The 17,027-nt window shown below is 57.3% G+C and overlaps 6 protein-coding genes across 6 annotated transcripts; all 6 read right to left on the bottom strand.

Annotated features, from left to right (window-relative positions):
• Positions 1-901: 901 nt before the first annotated feature.
• On the bottom strand, positions 902-1,792 carry LBRM_34_0400 (enoyl-CoA hydratase/isomerase family protein,conserved; the record flags this gene model as incomplete). The annotated part of the gene is made up of 1 exon (XM_001568104.1): positions 902-1,792. One exon carries the CDS (start codon positions 1,790-1,792, stop codon positions 902-904), a length of 891 nt encoding a protein of 296 aa, XP_001568154.1.
• Positions 1,793-2,880: 1,088 nt separating this feature from the next.
• LBRM_34_0390 (conserved hypothetical protein) lies at positions 2,881-4,989 on the bottom strand (the record flags this gene model as incomplete). Its single annotated transcript, XM_001568103.1, has 1 exon — positions 2,881-4,989. The coding sequence occupies one exon, from the start codon at positions 4,987-4,989 to the stop codon at positions 2,881-2,883; it is 2,109 nt and encodes a 702-aa protein (XP_001568153.1).
• A 716-nt stretch (positions 4,990-5,705) lies between these two features.
• Positions 5,706-7,199, bottom strand: LBRM_34_0380 (conserved hypothetical protein; the record flags this gene model as incomplete). The annotated part of the gene is made up of 1 exon (XM_001568102.1): positions 5,706-7,199. The coding sequence occupies one exon, from the start codon at positions 7,197-7,199 to the stop codon at positions 5,706-5,708; it is 1,494 nt and encodes a 497-aa protein (XP_001568152.1).
• A 690-nt stretch (positions 7,200-7,889) lies between these two features.
• On the bottom strand, positions 7,890-8,909 carry LBRM_34_0370 (putative short chain dehydrogenase; the record flags this gene model as incomplete). The annotated part of the gene is made up of 1 exon (XM_001568101.1): positions 7,890-8,909. One exon carries the CDS (start codon positions 8,907-8,909, stop codon positions 7,890-7,892), a length of 1,020 nt encoding a protein of 339 aa, XP_001568151.1.
• A 3,770-nt stretch (positions 8,910-12,679) lies between these two features.
• Positions 12,680-14,302, bottom strand: LBRM_34_0360 (putative serine palmitoyltransferase; the record flags this gene model as incomplete). The annotated part of the gene is made up of 1 exon (XM_003723177.1): positions 12,680-14,302. The coding sequence occupies one exon, from the start codon at positions 14,300-14,302 to the stop codon at positions 12,680-12,682; it is 1,623 nt and encodes a 540-aa protein (XP_003723225.1).
• Positions 14,303-15,595: 1,293 nt separating this feature from the next.
• On the bottom strand, positions 15,596-16,879 carry LBRM_34_0350 (conserved hypothetical protein; the record flags this gene model as incomplete). Its single annotated transcript, XM_001568100.1, has 1 exon — positions 15,596-16,879. One exon carries the CDS (start codon positions 16,877-16,879, stop codon positions 15,596-15,598), a length of 1,284 nt encoding a protein of 427 aa, XP_001568150.1.
• Between the last annotated feature and the right edge of the window lie 148 nt (positions 16,880-17,027).

Raw genomic sequence — 17,027 nt, 5'->3', positions numbered from 1 at the left:
GGGGGTTTGGCCCTTGGCAAAGTTATTGGGGGGCCCCGTACAGTGGTGACCGCCATCGCAGAGTATGGCAGGCAGCATCTGGCAGTGACAGCCATGCGCACCGCCTGCAGCAGCTCCACGTGGTTCGACTAGAGGGAGGCGTGGCGAAGGTGAGCAAAACATTTGCGTATACCTCTCGAGAAACGGAAGCAGAGGAAAAAATGGTTCAATAACTACACCACCACCACCACCCACCCCTCCCCCCCTACACCTGCACTCACGCAGAGAGAGACACACAGCCGCCTCACTTTCACCCTCTCCGTCTCCCGTAACAATTTTGCTCACAAGCGCGGTGGCAAGAAATGACGAAAATGGGATCGCGCCACGACCTCCATCTGTGGGTTCATGTAGCGGGGTACATAGCCTGCTCCCGAACGGGTTTTCTATTCTCTCCCCCGCGTTTGTTTGAGAGGGAGCGCTCGCGACGTTGCCGCACCCACTGAGGGGGCGGGGGGGGGGGGCATTCAACCCAGGAGGTCCCGCTTTGTGGGCGTCGGCGCTTAGCTTCCTCCGTGAGGGCGTACTGGCCCCCAACGCGACGAAGAGGTGGCCAACATCATTGGGGTTCCGCACGGATCATAGACTGGTTTGAGATCATCATAGGGGAGAGTTGTGATGAGGAAGCGACGCGTTTTGCTCATAGACGATAGCGGCGCGGACAGGGGCGTGAAAAGAATGACAAGTAAAATGCAAACACCAAAGCCAAGAGAAAACACCCGTAACTGAGGCGAAAGAGAGAGCCTCAACAGAGAGAGAGGCGCACATCATATTCAGGGCGAGGAGAGGAAGAAGACGGTGTGTCGTGTGTAGCGAGAATGGTCCGCGGAGAGAACTGGTGACCGCTGACTCGCATAGCCCTGCATTACTTACCTTTGTACACGGGAGTGCGACGCTCTGCAAAGGCCTTGAGACCCTCAAGGCGATCCTCGGAGCGGAGCACAACCTCGTACTGCTCTGCTTCCACCTGCATCGCCTCCGCCCGCGTCTTACCCGCGGCAGAGCGCACCGCCTTCTTCGCAGCACACACGCCGAGCGGCCCGTTCTTGGAGATCCGCAGTGCCAGGTCCAGGGCGGACTCAAGGGCCGAGCCGGCCGGCACGACACGGTTTACGAGCCCCAGCTCCAGAGCACGCTGAGCGGACACCTGCTCAGCCGTCAGGATCAGCTCCAGCGCACGGCTAACGCCGAGCACCGCAGGCGCACGCACGGTACCACCTGCCCCGGGGATTATGCCAAGCCCTGTCTCCGGAAAGCCCACGGTGGCCCCGTCGCCTGCCACGCGTATGTCTAGCGACAGGGCCAGCTCCATGCCGCCGCCGAGCGCCTTGCCCTCGATGGCGGCAATGGTGGGAATGGGCAAGTCCTCCAAGTTACTAAAGGTTTGACGCAGACATTGAACGAACGCGCGCGACTCCGCGACAGACATCTCCTTCCGTTCCTTCAAATCCGCGCCAGCACAGAAGACTTTCGGGACGGCGCTGGAAATGACCAGGCAGCGCACGGGCGGACAGTCGGCGGCAGTGGTAGAAGCGGCAGACGGAGCCCCAGCCATGCATACGTCGATGGCCTGCTGGATGCAGTTCAGGAAGCTGACGCCGATCGCATTTTTGCGCGCGTGGCGCTCCATTGAGAGGATGGCGACCTGCGACGCTGCGTCGTAGCGAAGCACGCACTCACCCTGGAGCAGCACTTTAAAGTTGGTGACAGACGGGCCAGCCGCAGCTGCGGTACGCAGCAAGGCACAGGTACGCATGTGCGACTGCGGTGGTGCACGGGGACGCAGTGTGCCTGTAAGTCAGGATGGGGGAGATGCGCACTTGTGTGGCCAATTGGGGAAGGATCAGAGAGCAAAGAGCGACCCTACACAATGGCGGCCAGCAGCTCAGCACAACAAAAACCAGCAAGGGGGCTGTGAGGAGAGAGACGGGTGCAACGGACGAAAAAGAACGCCCTCAACCGCCAGCAGAGTACATTAGAAGTTGGATGGATGAGGAGGGGTGGGTGCGGAGGAAGGGTACAGCTGCGTAGCTCTTGAATTTCGTGTTCGGCACACACACCCACGTGCTGTTGTTGTTGTGCACAGCAACAACAGTGGAGACAAGAAAAAGAAAGCCAGAGAGAGCCCAGGGAGAGGTGGAAGACAGCGCAAGAGAGGAGGATAAGCTTTGAGAAGTAGAGGGCTAAACAACGAGGCGAAACGCACCTCGACACCGCTGGGAGCTTAACACGTAAGTCCGAAGCGCGATGGTGCGTGCGAGTACCACAAATGCGAGTAGTAAACTGGAGAAGAGCGCACCTCCCCACCTCCTCTTGCACGTCTTCCGCACCGTAACACGTGTGCCACGGATCACACGCAGATAGAATGCGCCTGTTGCCTTCCTTGAAGACACGTTCGGCGGAGGTAGGACGTGTTACGATGCTGAGTAGATGAATGAGTGGTGGGAGGTATGTCTGTACGGTTAAGGCGACAGCTGGTACGTTGTGCTGTTTTGTGGTTACTTGATGTAAGTATGTCTGTGCTTGCGCCTCAGTGCTGCGCCGCGGGGCGCCGCTGTGGTCATCCTCCGTCCCACCTTTACCTCGTTCTGTCGTCTCTTCACAACTTCGTGCGCCCTATATCATATGCGCACGTGCGCCAATCAGCTGACGGAGGAAGGTAAGAAGTTTCGTAAGGGTGTGCATACGGGGCACACGCAGTGCTGCACACTGCTTCTCACGCATATGGGGGCTCATTCTCCTCTGTAGTGAAGGGGAAAACAGAGCAAGAGGATATGGCGGAGGAGTTACTCGCGGCACGTCTACGCACCGCCAATTCAGCAAATACACACACACACACATCGTTTACGGCACGGCGATACCTTTGGTGAAGTCAACCACAAACATGTTGCCCATGCGCAGCTGCGCTGCATCCACAAAAACGTCAATATGATACTTGCCGGCTTTTCGCTTGAGGATAGGGCCATCCACCTGCACCCCAGCGGCCACCGTGCCGTCGGCGTTGCGTCGTTCACGCTGCTTTACGAACAGAGGGTGGCGCTGGCCAAGGGAGAGGTGGATGCCCCACTGCCGCTCAAACGTAGTCACGTCGCTCACAACGTGGGCCGGACCTACATACGGGTTGAGGCCGATGCCCAACTCCCGCACGTAGCACTTGCCCTCAACCTGGCGTACAAGGCTAAGCAAGTCGAGGAACTCCTTTGGGGCACCGTTGCTGATGTGCGTGACAACGCCCCTCTCCACCGTCATGGTGAACGGTGCTGGGTGGCTCATCGTTACCTGCTTGAACATGTCGGGATACGCAAACACGTCACACGTGCCACTGAGCTGCGAGAGGTCAAACGACTCGGTGATGACCTCGCCGATGGGAAAGGTGCCGCCGATGCTGTTCGAGATGCAGGAGCCGGCAGGGGCGCTGCGGGAGACGGCGCCATCTTCTTCATCAGCACCGTCGCTCTGGGGCTTGTTCGGCTTCTGCCCCTTCTCCTTGAGCATTGCAAGGTACTCTTTCTTCTTCAGGCGGCCGTGCATCGGGGGGGTCGCAGAAGTATTTTCCTCAACCCCTTCACTCTCCCCGCCCCCGCCACTCACTTCGTTGTACGCCGTCCGAAAGCGCTCACGGTGCCGCGCGACATCATTGCGCTCTGGCACGTAGGCCGCCTCATAGTACCCGGTATTGGTCAGGCAGTCCTCCATCCCGCCGCCGTAGGTGAGGACCTTGGCCGCGTCGCGGCATACAATCAAGAGAGGTATGCCAGGGCCTTCGATTGGTTCCCGTAAGGCGACTCCGACATCCATGGCGGTGCGGTCAGCCGCCGTTGCAGAGGTGCAGCCGTTCAGTGCACCAGAGTTGAAGATAGACCAAAGTTCAGCACTCTGCAGCGCGGCTGTTATGGAAGCTGGAAGCGCTTGTCCTACGCGTGCTGCAGCGCAGCTGGCACCCCCAGCGCGGCACCAGCTGTACAAGTCGATTGAGTCCGCGATCGCCTTGGCGAGGCACTGGGCCTGCTCGGGTCGGAAAGCGCAGGAGCGGGCATAGCTGTACACTTGGTCGTCCTCCAGCGCCTCCTTGAGGCGACCCTCGGTTGCTAAGCGATCCGCTCTCTGGCTCATGATGCCTAGGTGGCAATGCTCCGCAACGCGAACACCGAGGTCAAACAGGTTCAGACGAAGCCGGTAGCGCCTCATCTCGTTTTGGAAGGCGTTTTCCTGCACCAGGACGCACCCGAGGAGCTCTCGCGGTGGTCCGTTAAAGAGCGCCTGCCACAGGGGTTTCCCCTCGGCGACGTCGACCTCAACCGAGTCGCCTTTTGATGACAGGAGTGGCCCCAGCAGCGGGCACAGTTCATCGAATTCCTCCCTGAATAACTCTGCCGTCCACACACTCGACGGTGCGGTCGGAGGCGACGTCATTGTTGCGCCCCCAGCGGCAGCAGCCGCCTCGTGCTGGTCGCCTTGATGCTGCAGCTGCCCATCACCGCAGTGTCGAAAGAACTGCTGCAACCGCCTCACGCGACTCAGGAAATCTTCGCTGCAAAACGGCATGAGGGAGTAGGAGAGAGGAGCGGGGTCGTCCGTGGCGAACGACGGCAGTGGAACGTGCATAGTAAAGCCTGCCGATCCACTCGGCGTCTCTGCACCGGGTTCCAGGGGAATGAACAGGTCGCCATCATGGCCCTTAAGTGATCCCCTGTCGCCTGCTGTCTCTGCCAAGGTTTCGGTTGATGCCGCCAATAAACTGTCGTGGTTTTCAGTTAAGTACGCTGCACCTTGCTGCCCGTATGCGCGCAGCACCTGCAGGTAGCCCTCAGTGACAACCTTCTGCAGCACACATGGAACGCGATCCACCACGATCAGAATATGCGGAAATGCGCCTCGGAAGGCATGCAAGCGCAAACTGTGGAAGAGCAACGTAGACGCGCACGCACATGCAGCTTTGATCGTGGCGGACATAGCTGGGGGGACTGTATCACCCCTGTGGCGTCACGCTCGCTGTTTTCTTAGGCGAGCTACAAAAAGAAAAACTCGCTGACCTACACCGTCACGTCGTCGCCGCCGCCACAAATGTGCAAAAGGGCCGCGCGATGCCGAAAACAAAACAGAGCAGGGGAGGGAGGGAGGGAGAAGGAGGGAGATGGTTGTGTGTGTGTGTGTGTGTGTGTGTGTTGGGGAAAAGAGTCTGCGTGGGCATGGGCGAAAAGCGTAGCGTTCGAGACAAGTCTGCCAGAGAAAGCGCTTGCGTGTTTGGATATCTCGATCGTCGTTATTGATGAGCTTGGGTCGAGATCAGTCAGACGCACATGTCACAGGCATCCTCCCTTCACGCGTCCATCGTTTTGCGCCGCCGTCCTCCCACGCACCCTCCCTTGCGTGGGTTGGTTGCCTTGATCTCGCTGACGGTGTTTGGTTTACTCTCGAGACCCCGCGGCGTATGGGATCTTGTCATCGTATTGGTGTTGCTCGAGCAGGGACAATCCTTTGCGACGTCCAAAGGGCGAAGCAAACAAGCGGGCACGTGGAGAGAGGTGTCAGCTGACACGCGATCACCTCCCTCCCCTTCCTCCTCGCTTGCTGGAGCTGTGGTGTTGATACTGAAGAACGTCCTCATTCGCCCAAACAGTCAGATACGTGTGCGCCATGTCGTTGAGCTCTTCCCCCACCCTTCTCTACTACCATAGTCGCCACCAGAAAGGATAATGGTTGGCGAGGTCGTAGGGAAGACGATACTGCGCCGTCAGCTCCTGTGCGCGGCGAAACATGTGGCGATGGGAGAGGTGTGGAGCGTCGGCCATGGTGCCGCGGCTCTCTGCCCCGCCGCGAGCGAGCACCACCTCGTTCGAGCTAGCCGGTACAGGAATACGGTAAACGTTGTGGGTGCCAAACACCTCGTTGCATCGCTGCACAAATGGCCTGTCCGCCGTGGGGAGGTTGAAGGCGACCACGCCGTAAGGTGAGAGCGAGCTGCGGCACAGACGCAGAAACTCGTGCGATGTAACGGCCCTGTCGAGCTCGCTGCCGACAAACAGGTCCACAAACAGTAAGTCAAGCTGGCGCTGGCGCTTGGCGCTGGTGGCTAGTGACGCGGTAGCGGTTGGCTGAACGGCATCATGAAACACAGAAGTACCATGATGTGGAGAAGCCGCTGCTCCTTTTCCGCTCCTTGCTACTCTCCCGGACCCACCTTGCCAAGGCCACTCTGTTCGACGGTCGGCCTCGCCAACGCGATGGGACAGGTACTTGACGGCGTCTTCGATGTAGTAGTGCACACCGCCGCCCTCGCGCTGCAACGCCATCGTGTTCAGCAGCTCTTTCATCCCAAGCTGCTCCACAGCTGCCTTGATGCACATCGGCTCGACATCCACCAAGTCACAGCTGTGAATCCGGGGCGCGAAGTACTGCTGGAGGAACAGCGGCAGCGATCCCCCGCCTACGCCGAGGACTGCGACGTTCAGCCGCGAGAGGGTGGTGGGTAGCAGCAGGAAGCCGCTCAAAAGCACGCGAAGGTAGGGAGCACCAAGGTAGGCGGGGTCGGCTTCACACGCCATGTCCAGAAGTGTGGACCGTGGGTTGCACCGGGAAAGAGACTGGTAGGTAGCCCCGTCGGCCAACTGCCGCAGCAGCGAGCGCGGTGGCGCCGGCAATACAGCGCTCGAGTCGCCGCTGGATCGTGCGGAGGGCTCCAAAACCAGGGCGGCGTACTTGGAGGTGTCAGGAGGCCAGTACGAGGCTGAGATGAGCCTTGAGCCGACTCCGCCCTCTGAGTCTTTGGCATCTCGTACTACCCACCGGACTGACTGTGCTGCCGCCGCCGCGTTGTTCGGATCGGCGCTATCGATGCGGTGCTTTTCATTGGAGAAGAGACCCACAAGCCTCTGAAGATGCGCCAGCAGAGACAGCCCCGGCGCTTGGCTGCCGCTATCTGTGTTGGCAGCTACAGGCACGTAAAAGCTGCGCACAACAACATCAAAGCCCTTGATTGATTTGCACGGGTAGCGCGCCGACTCCTCCGTCTTGACGATGGCGGCGCTGTTGAACACAGGAACGGCGTTGCGCCTGGAGCGCTTGAAATCCCAGAGGCCGCTGCCTAAGAGGACGATACCACCGCCGAGGAAACAAGCTGTGCATACATGTAGAGATGGAATGCGGAAGAACCACGTGGGCATCACAGCTGACGACGGTCACTCTCTTAGCCACGCGTTGCTGGCAAATGCGATGCACCCACGTACGTTGATGAACGATGAGGATGACGCCAAGGCGAGTATGTATGTGAGGTGTGTAGGTATGCACGTGTGTGACGCACCGCAGCTCAGAAGTATCGGCTCACTCACTCGGACGCGTGATGCTCGCTGCGCTGTGCCCTTTTTTCCTCCGTTACGGTATGTGCGTGCGTTTGAGTCATACTGCTTACAGGACCCAACGACGCACCGACACGTCGAAGCATGTCCGCAGAAAAGAGGCCAACCAAGTAGAGGAGACACATGCAGAAGAGTGGAAAAAACAAGGCGTCTCGTGCGACTACTGCTTCACCGAAAAGGGGAAAAAATAAAGACAGGGACAGCGAGACAAGCTTGCACGTCGCTCTTACGCCTATTCGCCCCCCCCCCCAGCAACGCAGCAACGACTACGACAGTCACGCTGCCGCAAGCATCACAGCGTCGGTTTGCCTCCTATGGACACGTTCATTAATCTGTGTACGTGTTGGCGTTCTCCGTAACTATTCTGTTTTGTTTAAGGTGATCCCTGCGTGGATTCAGCGGCAAACTCTGTCCCTTCGCTTCCACTCCTCGCCTGTAGTACGACGAAGGATCGCATACGCAGTCACACGTGCCTACGCACACACCAAGAAAAACTCCTTACCAACGTGACGGGGGTGCTGACGACGCTTCTGCCAGGCGTACCTTCCTCACAATTCCGTAATGTATCTTAGAAAACACTGCCAACCCGAGCCGCAGCACGCCGCCAAGTACAGACTGCGTCAGCAGCGCTGCCACACTCGTCGCCGGCTCCATCCCGGCAGAGCCGTAGTTGAGCATGATGCCATCCATCCCGAGCGTGATGTCGAACGAGTAGTCCCCGATGCCATTAACGATGGACTGTGCCATTGCCTCCGCAGTGAACGGCTTTGCACCCCCAAACGAAGAGATGGCGGCGCACTCGGGGCTCTTCACCTCGTTTTCGTGCGCATATCCAGGTGTCTCCACGTCTGGTGGACTTACGACCTGCACTCGCACACCCAGGCAGCTGGTCTCCATGTCCAGACTGTGGGCAAACGCGCGCAGACCTGCCTTGGTGGCACTATACAACGTGTATCCGGCAATCGGTGCCCTGGCTGCCATGCTGCTCGTCAGCACAACGCGGCCTCGTTTCATCTCCAGCATCTCTGGCAGCACTTTCCACAGCACTGCCAGAGATCCAAAGTAGTTGACCTCCATCATTTGCCGAGCGTGCGCCATCGTGCTGTCCACAAAACGAGCGGGGTGCGCAAAACCCGCGTTGCAGATGAGAAGGTTGACGGGGCGACCGTCGCACTGCGCCTTAGCACGGGCGAGGCCTGTAGCGACCGAGACTTCGTCCGCCACGTCCATCGTTACATATGACACACGTGTGCAGCTGTGGCATTCCTCGACGACTTTTTCCACCTGCTGCACTGCCTCTCGCAGCACACACTCGCGACGGGCTGCAAGGACGAGAAATGGGACTTGCTTGCGTGCGAGGCTCTTGGCGGTGGCGAGGCCAATGCCGACGCTGCCGCCGGTGATGAGTACTGTCGAAGATTCCCACTCCCACCTTGGAATGCGCTGTACTGCCCACAACGCAGCCAGCACGAGCGATGCACCGAGGACAGCAGCCACGGCAACGAAAAAGGTTGACATGGCACCTCGACCTCTCCGTCACGTACGCCAGGGAAAAGGGTATGGTGGGTGTGCGTCTGTGTAGCCGTGGAAGGAAGGCCTGCGTGTACCTTTCTGTCCCTGTGGCCTTTTGGCGAGAGACAGACAAGGGTGGGTAAAAGAGCTGCCACTCCTGCACGCATGGCGGAGACGAGAAACGAGGTAGAGAAATAGAGAGAACGCGAGATTATAGAAAATGAGAGTGCCACCCATCGAGGCAGGGAGTTTGTGCAACGAGAAGTTGACCGATGCGTCTGAGTGGTTTACAGTGGTGTCGAAGGCGTTTCACTGCCAGGGCTACGTTGAAGCACCGCGGAGAGTGAGGATGAAGCGGGTAGTTAGATGCTACGCACTCACGCTCGCCGTCCTCTATGGAAGCATCCTCCTAGGCACCGAGAGACACACTCACAGATGCCCTTACTTTCGCAGACGACGACACGCGGTGTGCAATGCGTTCCTATTATGCGCTTGCTCTAGTGTGTCGGGGTGAGGGACCCGCGAAGGAAAGAGAACCGTGAGCCAGAAACAAAAGAGAAGACACCGAGAAACCTCACACCATTAACAGAAAAGCTGGTGAGTGTCCAGAGCAGGTCGCCGGATCCATGCTACCCACACAATAGAGAATCGAAGAGAACATTTTTGGTGAAGAACTTAGCACAGAAAGGAGGGGGAAAAGAGCAAACCTAAAGTATACAAGTGGACAAAAATAGCACACACACACACACACACACGCACACATCACTGGCATGAGCACATAGAAAAATGGCAGTCCTCGATCACGTCTCTGTCGACTCACCGGGAGAAAACAGGGAGAGCTGCAGAATGGGTACTGCGAAAGGGTGAGGGGGGGGGGCCGGTTTCAAGGCGAGGGACGTCCCGAAGACGAAAATGAAGGCAAACAGAAAGAGAAGGAAAGTTCAGCATTACTGCTGAACGATTCACTTCTCCTTTCTTGCAACAGTGTGCGCATTCGTTTCACGAGTGTGTGATGAGGGGGAGGGTGGCAGTGCTAACAGCAGCTGTGGGGTGAGGGGGAGGGGGTAAAACATGTGGTGCACCATGAATTATGCCTTTTCTTCTCGATTAGTGTACATTCTTCTTCTCTCAAATGCAGCCCCGTCGTACGCAGCGAGTACGCATATGAAAAACACGCAGTACGTAGAGGAACTCTTCTCCGTTGCCTGACCTCCGACTTACTACAGAGGCGCACAGAGTCGAAGAATTGTGGTAGGGCAAAGGGTGCAGGGAGCTGGAAAAAAAACAAAAAAATGATCGGACGCTCAGATCAACCGTCGACACATGCACACACACGTGCACCGCCCTATTGGAATGGGAGTGGTAGGAAGGCAAAAGTATTACGCCCAGAGCAGCCGCGTCGACGAGCGATGAGGTGCGCGCGCACCTGCGTTAGCGTCTGTACGTAATACATTTCTCTTGTCTGCATGTGACCCAGTCCATTGCCAGTAGTGCAGATGAGGTAGAGTTGTGTCTTTTCCATGACGTGGTCGTCCACCATCACCCACGGCAGAGAACCGAAAGTTACACAAGAAGCGGAAGACGCACAGGTGTCAATGAGCCGAGTGTAGGGATGGAGGTGGACACGAGTGCGTTGGATGTGTGTGTGCGCGCGTGTGCGTATGCGCTGCCTTTCCCTCGACCACTCTTTTATTTTTTTTTCAGCTGCTCTCGTTCTTCTCGGGCGGTGACAACACGAGTGAAGAGGGAGAGGGATAGCGGGAAAGCGGCCTAAGTTGCTTGTAGTGAACATTTTGGGAAGGTTAAGACCATTCGGTTGATGAGAGAAAGAGAGAGACGCATCCGCAGAAGTACCGTTGGCTCACACGCGGCGTCCTCATGCAAGGAGAGAAAAATGAACAAAACACGTAGAGAAGCGAAGGGTGTGTGGGGGGGGGGTGTAAAGCTCAAACAGGGAGGGGCGAAGGAGAACTCAAAGGGGACACGCTTAACGACTCAACATTAAGAGAGGAAAGAAAAAGAAAGGCTGAGAGAGAAGGACAACAGCGACAATCACCACTGAAGAGGCAAAACTCAAAACAAAACAGAGAAAGAGAGAAAAGAGATGCGTAACTTGCGGTCGGAGAAGGACAGGAGGGCCGGGCAAAGTCTAACGCAAAGGTAAATTTAAAGGCTGCTTAGGGATGTGTGGGCGTGTGTGTGTGTGTGTGTGTGCAACGGGCTGTGGGAAGGGGGCGGTCACATGCAACTCTCACCGTCAGGCCCACTACCTGTACATTAAACCGTTGCGGCCCTTGTTGCTGCAGCTCTTGTAGGTTCTTCCGATCGCCGTCCTCTACTACCCCTCAGGCCTCAACGCCATTGTGGCAAAGGGGTATCATAGAGACGGGAATCGAGGTCGTAGCGCAGGCGAGAGAAAGTAGCGAGACCCATGACACTCACCGAGCACCGTAAGACGCATCAGCAACAGTCAGAATATCTGAAAGTAAAAGTGGTACACACGCTTCCATACACCTCTACACCCATCAACATCAACGACACCATGAATGTGCGTACGTGTGTGTGGGTGTGTGTGGGCATCTACGGCGCTGAAGGTCGACGATAGACACAGCAACAGAGAGTAAGTGAAGAAGGAAACAAGGAAAGAAAAGGTAGCGAGAGTACACACGCGCATGTCGATGCACATCCAGCGGCAGTTTCACACGCAGATACATACGTAAAACGCAAGCAAACAGGGAAAAAAGCACACACACAAGGCGGTACTTGACGTCAAGAAGTGGAACCAGAAAGGGAGCAAAGCGCAGAAAAGTAAACGGGAGGGACGAGCTGAGAGAAAGGCGTGGGGATCATATGGGAATGAGTGCTAGAGACAATTAAAGTGTGCATGTCATTTGTGTAGTGTCACCACGTCCGCTGCGGATTCCCTGATCTAAGTTTGAGCGTTGATATGATACTGTGAATGATGAACGACAAACCCCATGAGACGAGAGTGGGGAGCACAGGAGAAAGGGAGAGAGAGAATTCAATCCGCACGAGCGAGTGCCAGACGACACTTCCTCTCCATATCTACCCACCCCATTCCTCTCGCTGACTCCACCGCCACTCACGCGTAACTCGCATACGAGCACAAGCACATCAACATTCATGTGCGCTAAGGGAAGGGGGGGGGGCAGAAATACGGCACATGCATGTACACTAGGGCGCGCACCTCCACACAGAACGACTAAAAGCTAAAGGGGAGCGGAAGCAAAGAAAAGGTGAAAACTATGACCTCGTGCATACGATGCAGATGTTCGATGCCAAGTAGGCCTGTAGTGTTGCGGCGTGCGGCATTGCTGCAGATGAACGCAGGCACACGTAAGTACACGCAGTGTGTATTTGTATCGACGTATAGGGAGCAATCGCCCCTACATAAGCCACAGCCTGTCGTTTTTCCCTTCCACATACTTCTCGTTCGTCCTTTTCCTCCGCTGCGAGTGGAGGAGGCCGCCTTGAGTCGATATTTGCTCTCGGCGTTCATCTTTCTTCTCGCCCTCCTGCAGGGCATTCTCTGTGCCCTTTCTCTCAACCCTGGAAGGTGCACGTCAGCGCACGGGTGCCGGTGAGGAGTGGGACGTGGGAATGAATGAAGGGGTCGTTGGAGCTCATGAGCTCCTCCTCTCGCATGCACACACGCGAACACACAGAGAGAAATACTTCAACACAGCTAATAAGTATGGGTGTGCTATACCGGACAGCGCGTCCGCATTGTTGCTCCGCCGCACTGCTTACTGTCGCTATTTCTTGCTGCAGTCCATGTAGACGTAATTCTTCAGCTCCCTAATCACGTCAAGGGTGTGCTGCAGGTCCTCTCGCGTGTGGCAGGCTGAGACGCAGAAGCGCACACGGCCCAGCAGCAGTGGCGTCGCCGGGTAGCCGACGACGACGATGGCGACACCGCGCTCCAGACACAGTCGGGAGAGGGCACTAAGCCTGCCAAGGTTGTAGCACATCACCGGCACCACTGGACTGCTGTCATCGCCTAGTACCACCAGCCCAAGGTCCAACAGCCCGCGACGAAAAAATGTCGAGTTATCCTTCAGTTGACGGAGGCGCTTCTCGCCGAGATCGGTGCCATCCTTGCCGAGCAGTGCGCGCAATACCGACAGCACCTGCTGCGCACACGGCGGCGCCAGGGGATCGCAGTGCAGTGCGATGGTACTATGCTCACGAAGGTAGTGAATGAGCGGCTTGTCGGCTGCGATGTAGCCTCCTATGGAGCCGAAGCTTTTTGTGAAGGTGCCCATGAGTACGTCGACGTCCTTGGGGTCGACACCGCAGTGCTCGCATACGCCGCGACCCGTACGGCCGATGGCGCCGATGGAATGCGCCTCGTCCATAAAGAGCAGCGCCTTGTACTTCTTCTTCAGATCCACGAACCTCTTGAGGTTGACTATCTCACCCTCCATGCTGTAGATGCCCTCGACGATGATAACGATGCGCTTGTAGGGTTTGTACTCGCCGCAGGAGTCCTGGCCGAGCACCACGCCCTCGCGCAGGTACTTCTCCACCTCATCAAAGTGGTCGTGCTGAAACACCTTGACCTTGGCGCCAGACGATCGCACGCCGTTGACGAGCGAGGAGTGGTTGAGGCTGTCGGACAGCACTAGTGCCTCCTTGCCGAAGAGGGCAGGAAGGCCGCGAAAGTTGGTGCCGAAGCCCATACCGCACACAATGGCGTCCTCCTTGCCGAGGAACTCGGCAAACTCGCGCTCGAGACGAGCCACGAGGGAGCTTTGGCCCAACTCCTGCGGCGCGCTGCACGAGGCGAGACCGTAGTCGTCAATCGAATCTAGTACCTCGTGCGTGATGCTCGGCGTGTCCTCGGCGAAGCCGAGGTAGTTGTACGACCCCATGTTCACTGCGGGCACGATGCGACCGGTGTACTCGAACGTGTCGTTGTGATCCCTCGACACGCGCTCCATTAGCCCAATCACACGTGAAGGGCGCGAATCGATCGGGCGCATGAAGCAGTCGCGTACACGGCGGTAAAAGTGGCGGTTCCAGTAGTGGTCGAAGTCTTTCACAATCGGCGCGTAGCCGGGGCGCACATGGTCCTCCTCCCTCGGGAAGACCTGACAGTAGCCCTCACGCACGCGCGCGAAGAGAAACATCATGACGAGGGTGAAGTAGCTCGTCACCTTAGTCCATAGAGAGAGGTGATGTTTGAACGGCTCCGTGGTGGTGACCACCTCGTGCGCCCCCTCCTTCGTGTCGGCTGGAGACTTGGGGAACACCTGCGACTTATTGTCCGCCACCTCAGCCACCTCCTGCAGGGCAATCTCACGCTTTACGGCTGCCTCGTTCCTCGGCGTGGAGGTTGCCTGCATGGAATTGTGAATCACTGCCGTTGTCGACATCTTTTATGTGCTTACCTCCCGTGTGTGCTTCTGCTCACTGTGTTGACCTTCACAAACGCACACAGGCGCAAGACGCGTATGTTCGACGGAGGGAAGAAGAGGTGGAAGAGGGACGAGTCGTGAGCCTCTGCGTGTGAGAGTGCGAGGAGGGGTGGGTGTAATGATGATAAAGTATGCGATGTGTAAGGTACTATGATTGTCCTGGGTCCCTGATGTCTTACCTCCAGAGAGAGAGAGAGAGAGATCAGTGCTACCTAGGGGCTGGAGGTAAGGAGAGAGGCAATACCACGTGCTCCTTCTTGGAGAAGGGTAAAAATCTCGCAGTTTACTGGATGAAGGGGGAAGAGTGGAGGTGGGCGATGTGATACACACGTAATACACGAAAAACCGCAGTGGCGGGGGAGGTGACAAAGGGGGAGGGGCTCAGGGGTGTACAGCGATGGAGAGAGGCGCACAGAGATGCGAGCGGGAAATCACAGCAATAAAAAGAGAGAAAATGAATCAAGTGATAAGGGATCTAAACTAAGACACAGGGAGGGAGAAGTTGATAGCTACATGGAGGGGTGAGGGGGGTGAGTGCAAGGGACAAGTCAAACCCTTCCTTGGCTCTTTTGTGTGAGTGTGCGCTTGTTTTTCACCGAAAGGTAGGAAAGAGATGGAAGAAAGGAGCTATGATGACTATGATCAACTCTTCGGGTGTGCGTGGGGTGGTGGAGGGGAGGGGGTTAGGTCCGCAGCAGCTAAGGTGAAGAGTGAGTGGTGTGAAGAAGTCTTCCTTGAGGGGACTGCATTATCGAGAGTCATTGTTTGCAAGCAGTCAAAGCTCTGCAGTCTCTTCCACACACACGGGGGAGGAGAGAGAGAAAGAGAGAGACACACACACAAACCGACTAGTGGATGAAATCTTGCCTCTCTCATTCTTCTCTCGTTTTTAGTCTTCGGGGTTTCGCCTTCAGGGTGCGCACGTGCATTGAGCGCCGCTTAGCAAACGAAACTCGGTGGCGTACCTTGAAGCAACGGCAGACACGCGCGCACGCACGTGCACATCACTCGAGGAGAGCGGAAGAAAAAAGTCAACACTGGATAGGAACGAAGCCTAGAAAATGCCCCAGGAGGAGAGCAACCACGGCATGCACCATCCCGTACATGAGCGCGTCTCTCCCTTTGCTGTTGTCTTCTACAGGCATATCATGCCCCCGCCCCGACACGGAGCAGGGGCTATGGGCCTCCTCCGCCCTGCACCACTAGCTCGCTGAGTGCTGATCATCTGTGCCATGGTGCGCTCTGCCACGCTTAGGACTTACCACCTCGATTGCTGCCTGCGCCGTAGGTCGGTCGCTTTCGCTCCTCTTCGGCAGCTGCCTGCTTCTTTGCAAGTTCACTAAAGTTCACACCAGGGCTCCACTCTGTGCTAAGGCGGTCGCGCGCCCACCGGACGAGCATATCATCGATGCAGCCGCAGAACCCTACTGGACGACCGGAGTGACATCGGCAGGGCTCCATCCTAGCCTCCCCCTCAGCGGCCGAGCCATCAGAGCTCGTGGCGGCCGCATCTTTTGTTGACCCCTTCTCAGCCTTCGATTTGTTCTCTGGCTCCGGGGTGGCCCAGCTCTTCGCGGCCTCGTTGAAATAACTCGGTGGTGGGCACTTTGGCGACTCCTGCAGCGCCAACATGGGCATCGAGTACTCGGCGTACTGTGTACCGACGCAGCTGTCAGCCGGAAGAATGCCGAAGCCATCTGGCACGTATAGGGGTGCACCCTTCGCCAACAGCCACTGCACCGTCTCGGTGCTCTCTAACGCCATGGCAGCGTGCAGAGGAGTGCGACCCCAGCGGTCGTACACGTGGATGCTGCCGCCGCTGCTGCACAATAGCTCCAGAATATCAACCTGCTCCGCCAGCACTGCCATAAACACCGGACTGTACCCATGAAACATGTCACCCGGCGCCGGCGACTCGTCTCGAAGAAACGACATGTTGTTCGGGTTGGCGCCAGCCTTGAGGCACTTAGCACAAAGCTCTTTGTGGCCAGTGATGATGGATAGAAGAAGATACGTCGCCCCTTCGCGCGAGCCAGTCAGTACGCTGTTGTGCAGTTCCGGGCAGCGCTGATCAAAGAAGGCACTCACAAACGGCAGCGCCACAGAGATCTCGCGTGCGCCTTTCGCCGGCGGAGTGGCACCGTTCTTTTTGGTGTCCTCGCCGTTAAGTAATTTGCTGAATGACTTCAGTACATTTTCCTCCTGCGCCGCGGTGAGCTGCACTTGATGTTTGCTGCGGCGGATGCCGTCAAAGGCGCTAAAGGGGATGGGAATCGACATAGAGAAATTGCGGATATGGCGGCGGTCGGCGTAGTCGTACGAGCAGAACGGGTCCAACACCATGCCGCCCTTGTCCAGTCGTTTTGTCAGTCGCTCCAGCAGCCCAGGCGTGAAGTTGAGCTCGCCGGTTGCCGCTGCATTCTGCGAAAGGTACAGCGCCGTGGCAGTGTCGTCCTCAAGCGCACTGAGGCCGCCGCTCTGCTGCAGCGCCTGGTAAACGGCCAATGCCTGCGCGTTGGTGTACTTGCGCTGCATAACTGAGCAATGTGCGAGTGCGCGCTGTGTGTGGGTGTGTGTGTGTGTGTATGCCTGCTTGTATTGATCTGAGGGGGGGGGGGGATAGGTGAAGAGACGAGAAAACAACTGTAGCACTCTCTGTCAGAGCGCGCGGTGCTTGAGCGAG

This window comes from Leishmania braziliensis, chromosome 35, assembly GCF_000002845.2.
Source record: "Leishmania braziliensis MHOM/BR/75/M2904 complete genome, chromosome 35".
NCBI lineage: Eukaryota > Euglenozoa > Kinetoplastea > Trypanosomatida > Trypanosomatidae > Leishmania > Leishmania braziliensis.
This window is presented reverse-complemented; position numbering and strand designations above follow the sequence as displayed.